This window comes from Acinonyx jubatus, chromosome A2, assembly GCF_027475565.1.
Source record: "Acinonyx jubatus isolate Ajub_Pintada_27869175 chromosome A2, VMU_Ajub_asm_v1.0, whole genome shotgun sequence".
NCBI classification, from domain to species: Eukaryota; Metazoa; Chordata; class Mammalia; order Carnivora; family Felidae; genus Acinonyx; species Acinonyx jubatus.
The window spans coordinates 129989064-130009334 of record NC_069383.1 but is presented as its reverse complement, the minus strand read 5'-3'; the positions used below and the strand labels follow the sequence as shown (position 1 = coordinate 130009334).

The window sequence follows — 20271 nt, the reverse complement described above, 5'->3', positions numbered from 1 at the left end:
TTTAAAGATGGGTAGGCCTTTTGTAATGGAGAGCAGGAGGGAAGTGTTTTGAAGGTGTTCTACAGAAGGGCTAACAAGAGCAAAGGCATAGGCTGTGCATGAGGATGTCTTATCAAGAGGAGCATAAAGAATCTGTGGCAAATATGACTAAATCGGAAACAGACAGTGGAGGGCCTTGACTAATACAGTAAGAAATTAAAAGCTAACCCTGTAGCAAATTTCCTTTAGAAGACTTTTGCGGAGAGCAACAAGATCAAATTAGATGCATAGACTAAACACATATATGTGTGTGTGTATATATGTATATGTTTTATATATATTAGCTAAAACTAAAAATTTGTCAATAATTATTTATACAAAACTTTTAACAAAACAAAACTAACATGCTCTCTGCCTTTCTCCCTCTATATATGGAAACGGAAGTATATGCGTGTATGAGTATGTATATGTATATGTATGTGTGTGTTTACATATACGGTTTGTTTTTCCCATTGCTTTCCCTGGAAACACTATTTTCTCCATGTCCTGTGCCTTCACTGCTCTGCTCCTCACAGATAAACACACACACACACACACACACACACACCCCTTTCTGAAGTACGATCCACCAGGGGAATGACCAAGAGAGCAAGCTAAACAGGGCTGGGGACTGAAAATCCTCACATGATTCTCCAGAGAAGAGCTCATTCACCATTCTTCCATTTCAAAGCATCAGCAGGTCCTGGAGCCCAATTCACCCTTCACATATCCAGAGAGTGAAACATGATTTGTGCCCTTTAAGATACCATGCAATGAATTACAGCAGGAGATGGAGGGAGGAATACTTAACACTTCTATAGTATTTATTGTTATTTTCCAGAAGAAAGCAAAACAAACGTTTACGAAAACAAAAATCTCTTTGAAACTTCTGTTGCTGGAAGCGTGACTGCATTTTTATCTCAGTCATGCAAACTGATTGGACATAGAGAATGGTGTCCCAGAATAGTAATTTTTTTTACCTCCTCCTCCCTTTTCAGTGCCTATTTTGCCTCTGCCTTTACAAAATGCTCCTATCAGATGTCAGCCCGTCCCGCTTCCACCACCTGGCTCCAGAAGTATGCTGCTCAAAGAGTCTCCAAGCTCTGATACAAGAGTCATTATCTCAGATCCTTGCTCTTCTAGATGATTCTGTTGCCACTTATGCCAGCTCTTTTGGCAGTTGCACCTGTGGATTGAAGTAGTTGAAGAAAAGGGAAAAAAATTAATCTTGGAAATTCAAGAGTTTTACAGCAAAAATGACAAAAACTTACTATGTGTCTGAAAAGTTACAGAATGGATGAGAAATTGGGGCCAGAGAGCCACTCAAATTATAATAAAACAACAGTAACAACCACAATCACCATTCAGTGGGCATTTACTGATACCAGGGACTGATCTAAGGGCTTGAAGCACATGGTGAAGCATATTATAAAAACAAAAGGGCAGATGTTGGAATCCGCCTGGTTCAAATCCTGATACTGGCACTCCTAGCTGTGTGGTGCTAAACATCAGTTTTCTCCACTGTAAAACGACAGTAACAGTATGTGTCTAACAGACAAGGCTATTTTAAGGATGAAGTGATATAATACAAGCTAGTAGTCAAGATCAACACTTCAAAAGCAAGGCTATCATACAATAGCCTTGTAAGGAGGGAACTGGCTCAGAGAGGAGAAACAATTTGCCTCGCAGCTAGTAAGTGACAGAGCAGAATTTGAATCGAGATCTGCCTGATATCAGTACCCAAGCCTTAACCACAAAAAAATACCACCACAAAAGTATAAAACATATATTCTTTTAAAAACTGGTCTTTCTGGGGCGCCTGGATGGCTCAGTCAGTTAGGCATCCGGCTTTGGCTCAGGTCATGATCTTGCGGTTCACAGGTTCAAGCCCTGCATCGGGCTCTGTGCTGACAGCTTACAGCCTGGAGCCTGGAGCCTGCTTCAGATTCTGTGTCTCCCTCTCTCTCTGCCCCTACGCCACTGGCACTCTGTCTCTGTCTCTCTCTCAAAAATAAATAACATTTAAAAAAATCTAATAGAAAATAATAAAGACTGGTCTTTCCTTGTGAAATGCATTTCTAATTTGAAGCTCAATTAAATTTTAAAAATAAAACATCACTGGGAGAAGCCCTAAGGCAAAAAAAAAAAATTACAAAAGAGTAGCAAAAGTCTGACTGCTATTTTAGTTTTGCTTCATAGGAACAACTTAAATATAAGGCAAGTTGTTAAACACTTTCAAGTGGTGTTACATCTTAGGAGGGTGACTTACCTCGTATGCATGTACCTTCCAGAGGACACTCAGAGTTTGTACAATAATGACTAAGAATGTTCCTCCTCCTATTCCCCATGTCCACCTGCCAGCGTGATGAGCCATCTTGGCCATCTGCTATGGCCCCTCCTACAGGCAGTTCTCTGCCCATGACCTTTGGCTGGAAATTTCCCAACATCCTGCCTCCTGGGGAGACTTCTGATGGGTTGCTGCTGCCTGCCCAGCCTTCAAACCAAGGGGTTCTCCATGTGCTTTGGCCCTCTCCCTCCTGGTGTCAGACTTTCAGGATGCGACAGCTGTGACAGCACTTTGGTAGGGCTCAACCATGGAGACACCGACAGTAAACACCAGTGAGCAGAAAATGCACTGCCCAGTATTTAAAGCGACTACAAAGTTGAAACAAATAACTAGAACAGTGTGTTCTTTGTATTGTTGAATGGAAAAAATCATTTTACATAATGTTATTATTTACATAATGTTATATAATGTTATGCATGGGAGGGTTCCAAATTAATAAAAATATTTTAAAAAGCAGAATGTGGCACTGGCCCAACAGAGTAAACCCAGATACATATTGATATATTTAAAATATGACCACGTTGGCAATTCACTGTGAAAAAGAATGAGTCATTGGTTAGCTGTCATTGGTCAGCTCTTTGGAAAAGAAATAACAAAGGAGGCTTTTTGCTTTCTATTTACTTCTAAAATTTAACCCTTTAACTCATCTGTAATATGGAATCTTTTTTTAAAACGAAAAACTACATGGGCACCTGGGTGGCTCAGCCGGTTAAGCGTCTGACTTTGACTCAGGGCATGATCTTGCCGTCTATGGGTTCAAGCCCTGCGTCAGCTCTGTGCTGACAGCTCAGAGCCTGGAGCCCACTTCAGAATCTGTGTCTCCCTCTCTCTTTGCCCCCCTCTCCCCATCTCACGCGTGCACGTGCTCTCTCTCTCTCTCTCCCTCAAAAATAAACATTAGAAAATTTTTAAAAAATCAACTACAAATGCAGGAATAAAAGATGGGCAAGTATCTTAGTAATCTCCAAAAGAAGCCATTTCTAAGCAGAACACAAAAGACAGAAACTGTAAAGGAAAAGATAGCTAGCCTCGCTGTTATAAATACCTAAAACTTACAAACACATGAGAATCAGCGTGCAGTACTGTTAGGGGTCCTGTTCCCCCCTTTACTTGTTGGTTAAAACTAGTTTAAGAAAAGTATGTGTGGAGAGCATTACATAAGGCACACACATACATACACTCACAGAGACTGGGCCGGGAAGAGAAGATCCATCTCAGTAGGGGTTATTTAACTTGGCATGTGGATGTGAATTCCTGCTCTCAGTCAACACCTCAGTGGGTATCCAGGACAGAGAAGAGGAAGGCTAGTTTGAGGAATTCACAGTCCCCTAGGAGACCTACACTGTACCCTTAAGAGGGCTGAACCTGAAGCAGAATGTGGGAGATTCAGTAAGAGAGGTGCCGATTAAGGATAATGGAAATAGAAAGGGAAAGTATTCACTAGTGGTAACTTGTTTGGTTTCTTTTGTTGTAAGAAGTCGTATTTGAGTCAAGCCTGTTGGGATAGATTTCAACAGATAGAAATAGAATTAAAGGTCATTTGAGTAGAGGGTATAGAGGCAAGGAAGGAAATTCCTTTAGGGGAACTGTTAAAAGATGTGGTTTGTCGTGGAGGTCACGGAGTTGTGACCATCAAAGTGTGGCATCCAAAAAAGTAGCAACGGCATCGCCAAGGAAGTTGACAGAAATGCAAATTCTCAGGCACCATCTAAAACCTATGGAATGGGGCATTCTAGAGGTGGGCTCAGCAATCCGTATTTAGCCTTCTAGGTGATTCCGATGCATGCTAAAATTTAAGAATCACTATCACAGACTTCAGAAACGTTGTATACCATAGATTCTTTTCTACACTAGGTATTAGGAAATGGCAGCTCTTAGACTAAGTAATTCCGTAAGCATAGGCTCTTTCTAGGGGAGTCTGAGATGTGACATAGCTTTTTCCTATAGAGAGATATCCTCTAAAGGAGCAAAAAGAATAAGGCAGGAAAAAAGTTGTTGAAGATAATGCTGGGGCTTTAGACCTGAACGCGTGAGAGAAGGAAGAGAGCATGGAACACTAAACTCAAGAGCTTGGCTTGGGGACAAATTGAACGAAGTAGTCAAGAAAACCCCAGTGATCTAAGGGGAAAGAGAGATCCAGGGAGTGTCCCAGATTATGTGACAATTGAAACAAAGGGAAAAGATAAAAATAGGAAGGAGAAAATTGTGAAAGGAGAGAATCCAGAAATCCTAAAGAGAAAGAAGATCTTGTTAATGAGGCAAAGAAGAAATGGCTAGAAATAAAGATAAAGACTCAAGAGTCTATAATGTTGCATCTTATAATCACAACAACTGCCAATGCGTCATGGAGACTTTTGGCTAACCAAGGCTGCTTAGGATATTATTAAACTGAAGTCTTTCCGAAGGAGAAATTTAGCTGTGTTTTTAGGCAATTGAGTGGAAGCAATCCAGGAATACATAGGTGAGCCCAAAGTGAAACTGAGTTAATGTTAAAATGCCTTTTCTGATTGGCACTGAAGCTTGTGTAAGATATAAATGCATTTAGCCTCAGTGAATTAAATTGTTGTCGCAGATGGAATTTTATTTCAGGGAGAAGTACAAAGACCCATCTGGGATGGTAGGCAGTGAGTGGTCCACAAAATTTTCAAGATGAAAAAAAAAAATCATACATTTGCCAGGGAAGGATAAGCCTGTATAAGCCTAACATCTTTGTTTTGGGCTGGTATCACACTGACTAGTTATTAACTTATAGGGAAAGGAATTAGTGATTATCGAATAAATTCACTTTGCTAGACAAGACAGAGAGTTTAAAAGCACAGCTAAAAACAAGAAGAGAAGAACCTAAAAAACTCTACTGGAGCCAACTAAGTCATGCAAATGAGTGGAACAGGCCAGGTGTTAGGCGGTAGGGAATGGTGGAGACAGAAAGACTCAAGAGTCCATCATCTATCTCAAGGGAGAAGCCAATCCCAGATCCACCTGATTAGTACATGCAAATGCGAGCCCACTGTGGCCAGATCGGATGCTTCCAGGGGTGCCAGATGTCTCGATGTTATTACGTGGTATTTTAAATTTTGTACAACAACACTCAAGCCAAACAATATAGGCCTGGAGGCTTGGCTGGCAATCTGTCAGTTCTCTATCCCTGGCCCACAGAATACATACATTCCTCTTAAGCTGAATTAAATGGGCGGCTTCTTGGAGGAGGTAGCATTTAAGCTGAGCAAGTGTACAGGTTTTCTTTTATTCTTTGCTAGCAACTTCATTTCAAAGTTCCCAGGCCAGAAGCAAGCATGGGGACAGAATAGGCATTGGAAATGAAAAAATACGATTAAAAAATACAAACTGACTACTTGATGAGATCTCCTCTGGCAAATGCAAAAAGAGGATTTCCAAGTCCACGAGAGGAAAAGAGCTAGTCTTGTTTTTCCCTTTCAAGTTTCCTAAATAATAATACTAAATAATTTGTACATATGCTTTTGGACACTCAAGATTCCAGTGAGGAACACGGGGAAAAAAATCACATTTCAAAATTATTCTTTCATCTTAACCTCCTATTTGAAAACCCAGGGGTTTGGAGGGCATCTCTGTCTACCAACGCAAGCGTGGGGAGAAAAACCTAAAAACCTTTAGTTTAAGCTCTCCAAAATGAATGCTGTGATGTCTCCTTTGGCTGGCTAAAAAGATCCCTTTCTGCTCAGATTTTGTGATACCATCACCAGGGGCGTTTTCAGTGACATTTCCACAGTCCCCAGACCAGAAAGCATCTTGCATGCCATGATGTTTTACAATAGCTGGTTGCACATGCAAGCACGAACACACCATGGCCTTGAACCCTATTAGCGCTTCCATTAACTACACGGGCTGGCTGGGTTAGTAGAGCATGCGACTCTTGATCTCTGGGTCGCGAGTTCAAGCCCCACACTGGGTGGGGAGCCTAGTCTAAACAAAAGACTGTTTGGGCGTGCTTGGCTGGCTCAGTGGGGATAGCAAGCAACTCTTGATCTCGAGCTCATGGGCCCAAGCCCCACATTGGGTGTAGATTACCCAAATGAAACTTAATAAATAGAGTAGCTTTTGAAGAATGTCAAAGTTGACAAAATGTGATGGGTATGTACCAGTTCTTTGCACTATTTTTGAGCTTCCGCAAGCCTAAAATGATTTCAAAATGACAAGAATAGCTTTTAAGATCACGCTATGATTCATCATGAAAGCAGAGACTTATCGTGCATGTAGCAAAGCACAAAATTTGATCAGCGGGGAGCAAAGGGACATTAGTGGAGTGAAGGTTTGTCAGTGGAATGATGCATTTTCACATTTCTGCAGGGCATTTTCCAGGACTATGTGGATGAAGTTGCGTGACATTCTGTATCTTAAATATATGCAAAGAGATACCTATTGCTGGCCAAACCAGGCAGCGGAAAGCAGGCAGAATTGCCAATCTGTTGGAGCAGATAAAAGACATTTCAAAGCAGAGGCCAATGTGCAAGGGCATCATTCAAAAATCACGTCAGAGTTTACTTTGAAGCATGTTTCCTTCTCAGTGGACCGTAAAAACAAAACACAGCTTAAAACTGGTAACTTCCTAGAATTGATCAAAAGGGGAAAATGTAGTACTTAGCAGGACTTTGCACTTTTATAAGTATCCTTGGGAATTTATTTTATTGCCCTCTGTTCTGGAATCTGAACTCAGAGTTGAATTGGTTTCAACTGACCAAAAGGCAGTGTCCTGACTATGGAAATTACAAAACCAAGACCCTTAGCTCCATGAGGCCAAGACTGCACCTGTCTTATTCACCACAGTACTCTTGACCCCTCGGATGGTGCCTGACATGTAAAAAGTACTATGTAAATATGTGTAGCATTAATGAATAAGTGAATGGGTACAATGAAACAGACTCTAGGAAAAGGAGACTCGCACACTACAACACTCCCTGGGAAGGCAGGGAATTGGGTCAGATGATCATCTGAACTTGTTTATCTCTTCTACTCTGAACCCACAGGCCACCTCTAATGTAGATTGTAAAAAGACTTCCCTTCACTCTTTTTAGACTGTTATTTTCTGATGGTACAGCCTCCCAGACAGCTCCCAGATGCTTTACCAATGATTGGTTGCACAGTAACAGAGCTAGTTTCTCTCAAAACAACAGCCCAATCCACCCCCTACAGAGGTCTGGCTGCCGGGGAGAGGAGCAGGTGCAGCAAGTCGATGTAGTACCCAAAGGCAGGCAAAGAACTCTTGCCTGACCTCATGGGACCTCTAGTGTTCTCACCCTGGTTTCTGCCCTAGGAAGAACCAGAATCCTACCAGACACAGGAAAGTCATCTTTGATTTGGAGGAATGGAATGTTGTCAATTCTGTATTACTAGCAGATGGGAATAAGGAACATACATATGTAGAACACATCTTGAAAAAATTGAGGCTCCCTATGATGAAATCATGTACAGACTATTCTGCCTGAATTACACACTAGGATTTAAAACTGGGGCACCTGGGTGGCTCAGTCGGTGAAGCGACCGACTTAAGTTCATGTCATGATCTCACGGTTTCTGAGTTCGAGCCCCATGTTGGGCTCTGCGCTGACAGCTCAGAGCCTGGAGCGCATTTCTGATTCTGTGTCTTCCTCACTCTCTGCCCCTCCCCCACCCACCCTCTGCTTCTTTCCTTCAAAAATAAACAAACATTAAAAAAAAAGAAAAATTTTGGGGCGTCTGGGTGGCTCAGTCGGTGAAGCGTCCGACTTGGGCTCAGGTCATGATCTCACAGTTCGTGGGTTCAAGCCCCGCGTCGGACTCTGTGCTGACAGCTCGGAGCCTGGAGCCTGCTTTGGTTTCTGTGTGTGTGTCTCTCTCTCTGCCCCTCCCCCGTTCATACTCTGTTTCTCACTCTCAAATATAAATAAACATTAAAAAAAATTAAAAAAATTTTTAAATAATACAGTTAATTATCAGCTACCTGTGACCTTGGGACACACACCTTTCAGATTCCATAAATGCTATCCTAGTAATGACCAAAAAAATTTATTTCCTCAACTTAACCTGCAAGGAATAAAATACTTTCATGTGTCAGCAGCAGCAATAGTGAATCATTGTAAATATTAAAACTGAAATAGTAGTTAAAACTCCATTAATTCATGGAGACACTAACTTGAAGTTTGCCATTTGTCTGGCTGTCTAAAAAGTGAAGAATATATAAATGCAATTGTACGTAGTCTCTCTTCATCTACTAAAACCTCTACTTACAGGTTTAAGGTAGGCGACATTGCTGTGACGAATGTCATTCAAGAGCTGATCTCTGGGAGTGATTTCCACCAACGGGGGCGGCCTATTTCTCGGCACTGGCTTCAGTGTTCTGATGACGTCTTTGAGGTTGGTTTTCTCGGGGGGTTCTCTGGCCTCTGGCATCCGAGATTTGCGCTGGATTCTCTTCAGCTTCACCACCCGGAAGGAGTCAGGGTCCGTCCTGTACTTCGGAGGCTGTGATGGCTTCTTCATCATTTCGTTCTGCCGACTGAAGGGGACTGCCTGGGGGTTGGGAGGCTGAGGAGGAGGTTGGAGGAACTCCTGCATCCTGGCATCCGGCATGGGTCCTCCCAACTTCTCCCACATTCCAGGAGGTAGCCCCAACCCGTTCTCCAGCATGGCTATCAACTTCCTCTGCTCTTTCAGTTGCTGTTGTCTTTGCTCCTCTTGTCTTTTCTGCCTTTGTTTATCCTGATTCCTGGTGAGTAGGTTGGTTACCACCATTCTGGGGCCCGGGACCTCAAAATGGTAGCCCATCTTCAGGAGGGTGGTGTTGGCCTTCAACAGTCTGGATATTTCCATTTCGGCATGGTGGCCCAGCATGTGTCTTTGATTGTGAAACCGAAGTTCAGTGAGCGTCTCGTTGAACTGGAGACACCTCATGATGGCCACAATTCCTTTACCTGTGATGAAGTTGGACTCGATGTTGAGAGTGGTGATGCTCCTATTTTCCCGCAACATGTTAGCCAAGGCAAACGCGATGTTCTCATCGGCGCCCACGTTTGCTAAACTGAAGGTTTTGACGTGTTTGTTTTTCTTCATTGCGTTGACAAAGTCCAGTAACATTTCCTTGGGGATGTTTTCAATGTTGTTCAAATTGAGCTCCTTCATATCGGGATCATTCTGTCTAACTCTCTGCAAGCTCCCATCCAGGTCCGTCTGGTTTCCTGAAGGCCTTGCACTTACCTTTAAAAAACTGGTGTCTAGAGCTAACTTCTTAGGATCTAATTTTGATACTTTCTTCTCGCTCTTTTCTTGGACCTCTGGCCTGTCTTTCTGTTCTTCGAATGCTTTCTTAGCTACTTGTGGGGAGCTGCTCTCGCCGTTTCTGATTTGCTCCTTTCCCTCACCTTCCTCTCCTCTTTGCGGCTTTTTATCTTCCCTGCCATCTTCATCCTCATCATCTTCATCTTCATCCTCCTCATCCTCCTCATCCTCCTCATCATCTTCATCATCTTCATCTTCTTCATCTTCTTCATCTTCTTCACCGTCCTCCTCATCTGGTTCTTGGACATTGTCACTGCCTTTTGGTTCTCTTTTATTGGCTGTGATTTCATTGTTGAGCTTTTCTTTTAAATAGTGGGACACGTGTCTATTACCTGTGTCTCTTTCTTCATGCTGCTCTTGAGTGTCCACCTAAAAGAGAGTTTTAGCAGGGTTAGAACACAGGCAGTGGAGAGATATGAAGTAGAGCAGTAGCTACTAGAAATAAGAAAAAGGTTTATTATGAAGTGGGGGAAAAAAAAAGGAACTGTATGTATAGCATTCCGTTTATATGTGTATACGTATATAAACACAACATATCAAGTTTATAAAATATTGGGGAAAAAAGTCTCTTGTAATGTTTACCAAATTAGTAGTTATCTCTTAGAAAGAGAGCTAACTGGGAAGGGAAGAGCACCTGGCTGGTTCATCAAGGGCGGGGTACAGGACTCCTGACCTCAGAGTTGTGAGTTCGAGCCCCACATTGGATGTAGAGACTGCTTAAACAATAAAATATTTTTTTAATGTTTTTATTTTATTTTTGAAAAAGAAAGAGCACTAGCAGGGGAGGGGCAGACAGAGAAGACACAGAATCTGAAGCAGGCTCCAGGCTCTGAGCTGTCTGCACAGAGCCTGATGTGGGGCTCGAACCCATGACCAGTGAGATCATGACCTGAGCTAATGTCGGACACCTAACCAGCTGAGCCACCCAGGTGCCCCAAACAATAAAATCTTAAAAAAAAAAAAAAAAGAAAAAGAAAAAGATAACTGGGGACGGGACACATGGGTGTTTCAGTTGGTTAAGCGTCCAACTTTGGCTCAGGTCATGATCTCGTGGTTTGTGAGTTCAAGCCCTGCGTCAAGCTCTGTGCTGACAGCTCAGAGCCTGGAGCCTGCTCCGGACTCTGTCTCCCTTTCTCTCTGCCCCTCCCCAACTCACACTCTGTCTCTGTCTCTCTCAAAAATAAATAAACATTTAAAAAAATTAAAAAAAAGATAACTGGGGAAGGGAAGCATTTGGGGGATTTTTACTTTTTACATTCTATAATTCTCAAGTGTTTGAGTGGTTTCCTTTTTAAAACAAAGTATGCATACTCATTTTGTAAGCAAATATAACCTAAATAAAGATGAATTTTTATAGCCATACTGTACATACAAACACACATTTTTTTCGGTTGTGTTTATCTCATCCCATATATTAAACTGAAACCTAATTTTGTTTTCAGATTCTGTATTGTTTTTTAAAATGGTATTCAATTCTGGAAGTGACCCAAAAATGATTTGCTGTGAAAACCTCACAGGCTTATCTATCAATACATTGAACTCTTGGTTTTATATGTAGCTGAATAGGCATTTTTGTACTCATAGTCCCGGGTTACAGAATAATTTACTTATTGCCTTCAACAAAATTTGCGTTTCTTAAATTCTTGCTAACCTAATATAATGTGTACATCACGATACTTATCCTGAAAATGTAACATACTGTGGGGAAAATGAGAGCACCTTAGTATTTTGAAATATATCAAAGACCTAGACTTGGGTTTTTTGTTTTTTGTTTTTTTTCTTTTTTGGTCTCCTCAGCTCTGTAACTGCCCTGGCAACTCCAAGGACAGGCTTGCTAGTCAGTTTCTTTTGAAACAAAGTATCTAGAGGCAGAGCCAGCTACAAAAGAGGGCAGGATTATTTAGATATTTAGCAACAATTGCTTAATGTAGAAAAGAAAATGGCAGCCTTTAATCAATAATGTTTATTAGATTCTTGCCCAACAATCAGGGTGCTTTCCTATACCACATGTGTAACTCGTGGGTGTCATTTCGAAAGCTCGTGTAGCATTTTCAAGCAGTAGCTTTCTTATTGTTTCTAACATATTGTAGGTTGGAAGTCACCGTTGACAACAGTTATCCTAAAACTACCTAAAGCCTTCACCACTGCATTTCTCATCTGTCCCAGGAGGGGGAGCCAATCATCAAGCTGTTTAAATTCTACCAAGGGAACAAAGTGTTCAAAGTACTCAATTATTTTTCTCTGAAATTCACATTCATATAGAATTGTCTTCTAGTCCAGTTGTAAAATATCTGGAGATTATACCTGAAACTGGAATCTGATCAAGCAAGCAATTTATTTTCTTAAGTTTAGTACATGTTTAAACTCTCCTAACCATGAAGATAGTTTATAACTTTCCTTAATTACAGCCTGCATAAGAGCAATGAGACAAGATATCTATATAAGCAGGCATAACAAAAAGAGACTTTACCTGCGGGGATCTCTGTCTTCTTCTTTCTATGTCATTTGTCAGTGGAACATTAAAAAAAGTATGCTAATACACAATCGTCTCATAGATTCGACCATAAATTCTAGTTTTCATATAAAAAACATATTTAAGAAAGAACCATCCTTAAAACAACTCTTTCATAGCTATCAGTCTCTAAACTTATTACTGATAGCCAATAAGCTGTGTTAATATTGAATTTTTAGTTATGTAACTTGGTTAACTGTAAGTTGTGTGGTGGGTCTTCAGAGGGGTTTAAGACCTTGGCCGTTGTATGTGAAATACTGCATATGGATGCATATGCAGAAGGAGGGGTACAGAGTTTTCATCAGCTTCTTAAAACAGCTTCTGAGCCAAAAAAAAAAAGAGTCAAGGACAAATGCTTCTGGGTTATGAGTTAATTCATTAAGTATCATGTCTGCAGAATACAGGCTTTCCTACACGGTGAACCCCATAGTAATTTTTTTAAAAAAAGAGACATTGACAAGCAATTGCCACTTTTTCTTCCCAATTCTACCATGTAAGTGTTTCAGGAAGTTTCAATCTGGCATCTGATTAAACATTATGGATTTAACCTAGAAGAGGCAACACAACAAGAGAAAACCATGGAGTCTTGAGAAATGACAGTCGCAACACGGACACCTGTCGCTCGGGCCCAGGCAGCCGTTTCTCTGTTGTACACAAATCCCTGGTTACCTGGGATGGCACAAAGGTGACAGGGACACGTTCGTCTTCCAGCATGCGTCTCGATGCCTTTTGCCAATACATATAATCCATAAGAGATTTATGGTCAAAGTTTCCCGTGGGTGGCTTGTCGGTCTGATCCTTCTGAATCATTCCCACAGGAAGCCTGGGGTCAGGGGCCATGACTTCCATTTCCGACTGCAGTTTCTTTAGCTCTTCAGGGGACAAGTTGGCCAAGATTTCATCTTCATCAATCTCCTCATCAAACAGTTCCTCTTGATCTGAATTCCTGCTGTGTTCTGACATGATTGTTTTTCTCGATATTTCTCTGTGTTACTAGAGAAGGAGAAATAACCAAAGACTCTCAAAATCATCGACTCTCAAGGAGTTCCCCCAGTGAACAAGCAATCCAGGTTAACGCTGCTTTGAGAGATTTTTTTCCCCCCTGAGAATCCCAGCAGCGTGTGCTGAGCAGCTAGGGGTGACTGGAGCTACGCTTATGCTGTATCTATATTAAGCAGGACTTGACTGGATAGGGTCAGTTTATGGAACTACTCTGCCGCTCTCATTTTGGCAACTTGAGTCAGCTGTGCAAATCCATCTGACATTTCAGTGCAGCTGCTTAGGTTTGCCAGTGAGTAACCGGTCTAGACAACCTCTACAGGAATCAAATTAGCGCTCTTCCCGTGTGCTCTTACACGGTCATACCCAAATGCACGCCAGCCCATAAACACATACCCCAACCCCACAGGGGGAGACCGCTTCTTTGTATTTAGAGGATGAAAGCAACTTACAGTATTTTGGAAGGAAGATCCAACCAGCGACTTGAGTTCTGTTGAAGTGAAAAGTTCACTTGAAGGTGGAACGGGAGCTCTCAGGGTTTCCCTCTTCGCTACAGTGTGACTCTGGATGCAACCCTGCACACAGCAGAGAAGAGGTCTGGCTGTGTTACTCGTTCCCTGCGTAAGCTGAACCTTCGCAAGCTGTCCTTGTTTGCATCTAGATCCTGTGATCAAACAGATGGGGGCAACCGGCACTTGAATTTCCACCTCTAGGTGAGGAGTTTAATATTTTACATGATTTGTTTTTCTTACTAAGTATCCATCAAGCCGGGATAAATTAAAGTGGATCACAAATGAAAGACAAAGCAAAACAAACAAAAAACAAAAACAACACCCAAACCATTCCAGTACTGGAAGAAACGATGAAACGATTTTTTGTTTTTAAATCTCAGAGGGCAATATGGCAATAGTTACCCAAATGACAAATGCACATTTTTTTGACTCGGTAATTCCACTCTTGGGAGTTGTATCCTACACATAGACTGCAGATGTGGGTGAAGTGACAGGTGCACAGACTTACTTAATATAGCAAAGTACAGAACTTTTGTATACTGTTATTTGTATGATAAAGGGTAAAAAAAAAAGTATGCATACATACACATTTTATCACCATAACAGATCCTTGGAAAGATACACAAGAAACCATTACCCTCCATACTTTTGGAGAGAGGAGCTCCTTGTCTGGGAGACAGGGCTAGGAAAGACTTTGCTACTGTATACCCTTCTATAATCACCAACTTTGGGACTTTATGAATGGAATCCTTAGTCAAGCATTTAATGCTTATTTTAATGCTTATTTGTTGCTTATTTTTGCATTTATTGTACAAAAGTTAAGATGACACAGGGAAGTATAAAGAAAATAAAATTTTCCCCTTAGGGCATCACTAAGAGCTACCACTATTAACATTTTGGTTCATCATCCCACTCCTTTCTTCCAGGCATATGAACTAAATAATCTTTTGTCATCTTTTTTTTTTAACCTACAAAATCAGGATTTCTTCCATAGGATTTTTTCTACTACTATTACTACTTTATTTATCCATTTATGTATTTAGTGCATGGGAGTGGGAGAGAGAGCCAGAGGGAATCTTAAGCAGGCTCCATGCCCAACAGGAGGCTCAATCCCACGACCCTGGGATCATGACCGGAGACGAAATCAAGACTCAGATGCTCAACTGACTGAACCACCTACATGCTACCATAATTTTGAATAGCAGTCTGTTAAGACTTTTTATATGGATATACCATACTTTATTTAACCTATCCCCACCTGTCGAATATTTGGGCTGTTTTCTTTTCTTTTTCAAGTTTATTTATTTATTTTTGAGAGAGAGTAAGCACAAGCAGGGGAGGAGCAGAGAGAGACACACACACAGAATCTGAAACAGGCTCCAGGCTCTGAGCTATCAGCACAGAGCCTGGCGCAGGGCTGGAACCCATGAATCATGAGATCACGACCTGAGCTTACGTTGGGCACTTAACCGATCGAGCCACCCAGCCACCACTGTTTGGATTGTCTTCAGTGCTCACAGCACAGGAGTTCTTCAGTAAACATCTCATATAGTTAAATCATTACATACATGTAAGTGTATTTCTTTAGGATAAGGTGAATCCATTCTAAGAAATGAAATGGCTGGGTCCAAGAATACGAAGAAATGAAAGGCTTTTCATATGACTAAGTGATCTGCTCAATAATTTTTCAAATTATCTCCAGTACATATATATATTCCATTATTTGCCAGTTATATATATTACTATTCTAATATTTCATTTATAGATATTAGATTTATAATATATATGATTATTCTTTAAAAAATTTATTTTTATTTTTTTATTTTTTTTCAATATATGAAATTTATTGTCAAATTGGTTTCCATACAACACCCAGTGCTCATCCCAAAAGGTGCCCTCCTCAATACCCATCACCCATCCTCCCCTCCCTCCCACCCCCCATCAACCCTCATTTTGTTCTCAGTTTTTAAGAGTCTCTTATGCTTTGGCTCTCTCCCACTCTAACCTCTTTTTAAGAAAAAAAAATTTTTAACATTTATTTATTTTTGAGACAGAGAGAGACAGAGCACGAAAGGGGGAGGGTCAGAGAGAGAGGGAGACACAGAATCTGAAACAGGCTCCAGGCTCTGAGCAGTCAGCACAGAGCCCGACGCAGGGCTCGAAACCACGGACTGCAAGATTATGACCTGAGCTGCAGTCGGACGCTCAACCGACTGAGCCACCAGGCACCCCTGATTAAATATTCTTAAATATAAATATATATATTTATCATATTTCTAAATCTTGATTTTTGGCATGTTTCATGTATATAATATACATACACAGACATATACATATATACACACGTGCACACACATATACAACTATTTAACAAAACATATGCACAAAAGGCAAACATGAGAACTTTTAAATGGATGTTCTAATGTTTTCTTCCCATCCCAGGGATTTATTCTGAAACCCCCAAGGTTGAGAAGCTTTTCATAGACGTGGCTATATTACGTCTATGTATAGCCATTGGTATACCAATTTACTGGAATGATCACTTGTAAAGTCAAGAACACAGGCACATAGTGGCAACACACTGTTGGCCTCTTGCCTGCAGGTCTTCCCATCATCCCTATAAAAGGGACCAATACATTTAGCTTAAGTGGGCAGGGAAGTAGACCAGCTTCCACATAACTGATTTGCAAACCATTATTTCATAGACTTAGTTTGACAGTGGTCTAAAGACACTTGACCCAGAAGAGTTTTGTGCTCAAGGAAGTTTGGGAAATGTGAAATTCTGCTTTTGCCTTTTAGAGATTTGTACAGCACCCGAGTTTTTAAAGCCTCGGAGAAATCACACACAAAATAAACCAATTTGTTTAGCCCAGTATTTCCCAACCTAATTCATGCTACCACCCCAAGCATCATTTATTAATATCCTGTGCAAATAACTTTATAAAATGCATACTTTGGGGAATACTGGTCTAAATATGAAAGAGGAAGATCTGGCAACAGCCTGCTGGATTCACATTCCAGCTGAACTCTTTAGTAACGATGTGCTCTTGGACAACTTACTTAGCCCAATTGCCTCATCATATAAAAAGGATCTGAGGGGCATCTGGGTGGCACAGTTGGTTGAGTTCCAACTCTTGGTTTTGGCTCAGGTCATGATCTTGCGGTCCATGAGATCAAGCCCAGCATGGGGCTCTGAGCAGGCACAGAGCCTGCTTGGGATTCTCTCTCTCCTCTCTCTCTCCTCTCTCTCTCTCTGCCCTTCCCTTCTGCTCGCTTGTGTGCTGTCACTCTCTGTCTCTCTCAAAATAAATAAATAAACATTAAGAAAAGGATCTGAAAATAGTTACCATATGCAATTATTGAGAGAAACAAATGAGATTAAATACGGATACATAAATTAAGTAGGATTGTCCATGGTACAGAGCAAGCCCTCAACAAGTGTTAAATATTACTAGCCTCATCTTTCATGGATCACCACAGAAACATTTAAAGAAAAACAAAGGCAATTATAAGTTTAATTCATTTTATAAACCATTTCCGTGACAGAAACCATTATATTAACGGCAATAAACAAAAGGGCTTTAAAACATCTTGTTGCTTTTACAGAAAGCACAGGGCTTTTAGATGGGATTGTGTATAAGGAAAATAGAAAAACACCATCTGCATGTAAATATAAAGCTCTCCCAAGGAAAACGATCTGAAATTGTGGCGTATAAGCTCTCAGATGGAAATTCCGTTCTGGTGACTGAACGTTTTTGATGATCAAAAGCAGATTTAGGAACTGCTGTAAAGGGTACTGTTTCAGCTACCTTCAGTCTCGCTGAATGAGTTTAGGAAGTGAGTACATCTTTCCCAGCTGCTTCCAGTGTGCATTTTACTCACATGCTGACTGAGAGGGTTTCGCTGGTGTAATTAGCCTCATTTGACACACAGATGATTTAGCCGTGCTTTCTCTTAATGATGTGGCCCGGCTGCCACCTCAGCAGCTTCTCACATCAGAATCCAACCACCATACCAAAAGCGAGCAGCCAGCTGTGCCACAACTCAGTTTTATCGTCAGGTAGGGCATCGGAGATCAGAATCTCTGGCAGAGGTTATTAACTGCACTGACGCCCTGTGGCCCGCAGAGAAGCTACTGATTCAGACTTGTCTGGTTTGGGTTCAGGAATCGGTATTTTTTGAAAGCTCTCCAGGTGAATGTGATGTGTCAATAAGCCTGGGAATCACGGTGCTACTGCAAGCCACCCATTTTACAGATCAGGCTCAGAGAGCTTAAGGAACTGCATTCGATGAAGTTCACAATGCACTACCCCAAAACACAGCACCTGGGAATATGGAATAGTTTAACCTGAAGGTGCTTGCGAAAAGGCAGGGATAGGAGGGACTCTCTGACCTCTTCCCTGCCCCCAACAGGTCAGAAGTCCCTCCCATGAGAGGTGATCTCCCTTTACCCAAAGGGAAGGAGCACCCTTCTCTCAGAAGACAGAAGGACTCCAAGAGGAATCCAAACTGACAAGACTTGCTAGATTTCCCCCAGTTTACTACCTTGAGCTCATATCCTTTTGTCGGGTGATGTTTTTCCCTCATTTTCTACTCTTCATTAAACTTAACATAAAATCACTCAGGTTTAATGTTTCTTGGGGTCTTCATTTCCATTTGTAGGCTCGTCATGTAAAACTTACATTCAGTACATTTGTATGCTTTTCTTTTGTTAATCTGTCTTTTGTCAGTTTACAAGGTGGTAGCTGGAGAACCTTGAAAGTAGGAAGAAAATATTTTTTTCCTCACTTACACTAGTCATGTCGGCTCTATGCTTCAGTTTTTTTTTTCTCTCTCTTTTTAAATGTTTTTTATTTATCATAGAGAGCGCGCGCGCGCGCGTTGAGCATGCGCACAAGTGGCGGAGGGGCAGAGAGAGAGGGAGACACAGAATCCGAAGCAGGCTCCAGGCTCCCAGCTGTCAGCACAGAGCCCGATGCGGGGCTCGAACTCACGAGCCATGAGATCATGACCTGAGCGGAAGTTGGATACTTAACCAACTGAGCCACCCAGGGGCCACTATGCTTCAGTTATTTCATCTGTAAAAGTGGGATAATATAAGGTACCTACTTTAGGATTTTTGAAAAACCTGAAAGACACAATCCGTGGTAAACACTTAACATTAGTTATGATTACATTTTCACAAATAAATTGTATGGATTTTTTTTCTGCCTAGAAAGTGCCCAATCCCTAAGAAATATTGTTCAAGACTGAGCAATAAATGGCTTTCAGTTTTATTCTTTCCAAACAGTATATAGAATACATGTAAAAGAAAGATGTAAGGGTGTCGGGATGGCTTAGTTAAGTGTCTGACAATGGATCTCACTGTTTGTGGGTTCGAGCCCCGCATGGCTCTGTGCTGACAGCTCAGAGCCTGGAGCCTGCTTCGGATTCTGTGTCTCCCTCTCTCTCTCTGTCCTTCCCCTGTTTGTGCTTGCTCTCTTGCTCTCTCTCCCTCTCTCAAAAATAAATGAAAATATTAAAAAAAAAAAAAAAAGAAAGATGTAAAGCTGGCTACATTTATGAAAAGTCCTGATGGTAAGAGGAAGCACTTCCTCTGATCCATTTATTTTTCCATCCCACATTCATTGGGGATGGGGAACACCGTGGATAAGGCGCATCCTCCCACAGCCCCGGGCCCTAGGTGTCAATGAACCTGACTTCTATAAATGGTTTCCAAATGTTACTAAATAAATCAGTTCTGTCCTGTTTGTGGCATGCTATTCTCTTGTGCAATTTCATCTGGATCGCCAACATTCTGCTCGCTGGCTGCAAATTGCCCGAAGATTTTGCGAGTGCGAAATAAATGGCTGGCTCTCTCCTCAAATTGCCCTGACCCACGGTTGCATTGCCTCAGGATGGACTGAGATTCGGGAGGCCCTTGTTTCTCTACAGCCAAAATACCCAGCCTGCCTTGCTTTTTACCAGTTCCCAGAGTTGCTCGAGTGACGGGAGGGTATTTACTATTTCATCTTAACTGTTTTTATAAGCCATCTCAAAATTGTGAAATTAAATTCATCGGATTTCGGTTTAATTTCAGTGATGACTTAATTCTATCTCTGAAGGGTGTGAGGACATGATTCCTACTAATACTGCAAGATGGATACTTTTGTGATTCTCATTTTACGAATATTGAAACCGAGGCATAAGCACTTGAGCTAAAGACTGACTGCCTCTCGACTCGGGGCTCTTAAGCAGTGTCCTCTGGTACTCTGTTACTTCCTTATTCAGTCCCGCAGAAGTGACATCTCATGGTAGACTGCAGTCACACAGCACAGACAGCAATTGTTCTGCTTGTTGGTGCAAATTAAAAATGGCGACCACTGGTCCATTCCAAGTCATATAACCATCGATGGCAGTGCTATCATCATCAACCCAAACACTTATTCAGAATGTTGACTTTGTAAGATTTCCTGGATCAAATTGGTCTGGAGAAGGCTGGGTTAAAGAAAGCTAGAGAGATTACTTAGCCCCAAAGTTGTTCCCTAATGGTAATTGTGAATCTCTCGACTGAGAAGGTATTTGTCTTTTCTGAACTGATGACCACAAAAAAC

The 20271-nt window shown here is 41.5% G+C and overlaps 1 protein-coding gene across 1 annotated transcript; it reads right to left on the bottom strand.

Moving 5' to 3' along the window:
• Nucleotides 1-824: 824 nt before the first annotated feature.
• LMOD3 (leiomodin 3) lies at nucleotides 825-13776 on the bottom strand. The gene is made up of 4 exons (XM_015072438.3): nucleotides 13619-13776; nucleotides 12837-13160; nucleotides 8609-10024; nucleotides 825-1204 (listed from the first exon to the last, which is right to left on the bottom strand). The coding sequence occupies exons 2-4, from the start codon at nucleotides 13128-13130 to the stop codon at nucleotides 1178-1180; spliced, it is 1737 nt and encodes a 578-aa protein (XP_014927924.2). The 5' UTR covers nucleotides 13131-13160; nucleotides 13619-13776; the 3' UTR covers nucleotides 825-1177.
• Between the last annotated feature and the right edge of the window lie 6495 nt (nucleotides 13777-20271).

What these genes read in the sequence shown, in the direction of transcription:
- LMOD3 (XM_015072438.3), bottom strand. Translation starts at nt 13,130, where the DNA reads ATGTCAGAACACAGCAGGAATTCAGATCAAGAGGAACTGTTTGATGAG. An exon ending in TCACCTTTGTGCCATCCCAG is followed by an intron (nt 10,025 to 12,836) that starts GTAACCAGGGAT and finishes ACTCTCTTTTAG; the next exon opens with GTGGACACTCAAGAGCAGCA. An exon ending in ATGTCGCCTACCTTAAACCT is followed by an intron (nt 1,205 to 8,608) that starts GTAAGTAGAGGT and finishes TTCAATCCACAG; the next exon opens with GTGCAACTGCCAAAAGAGCT.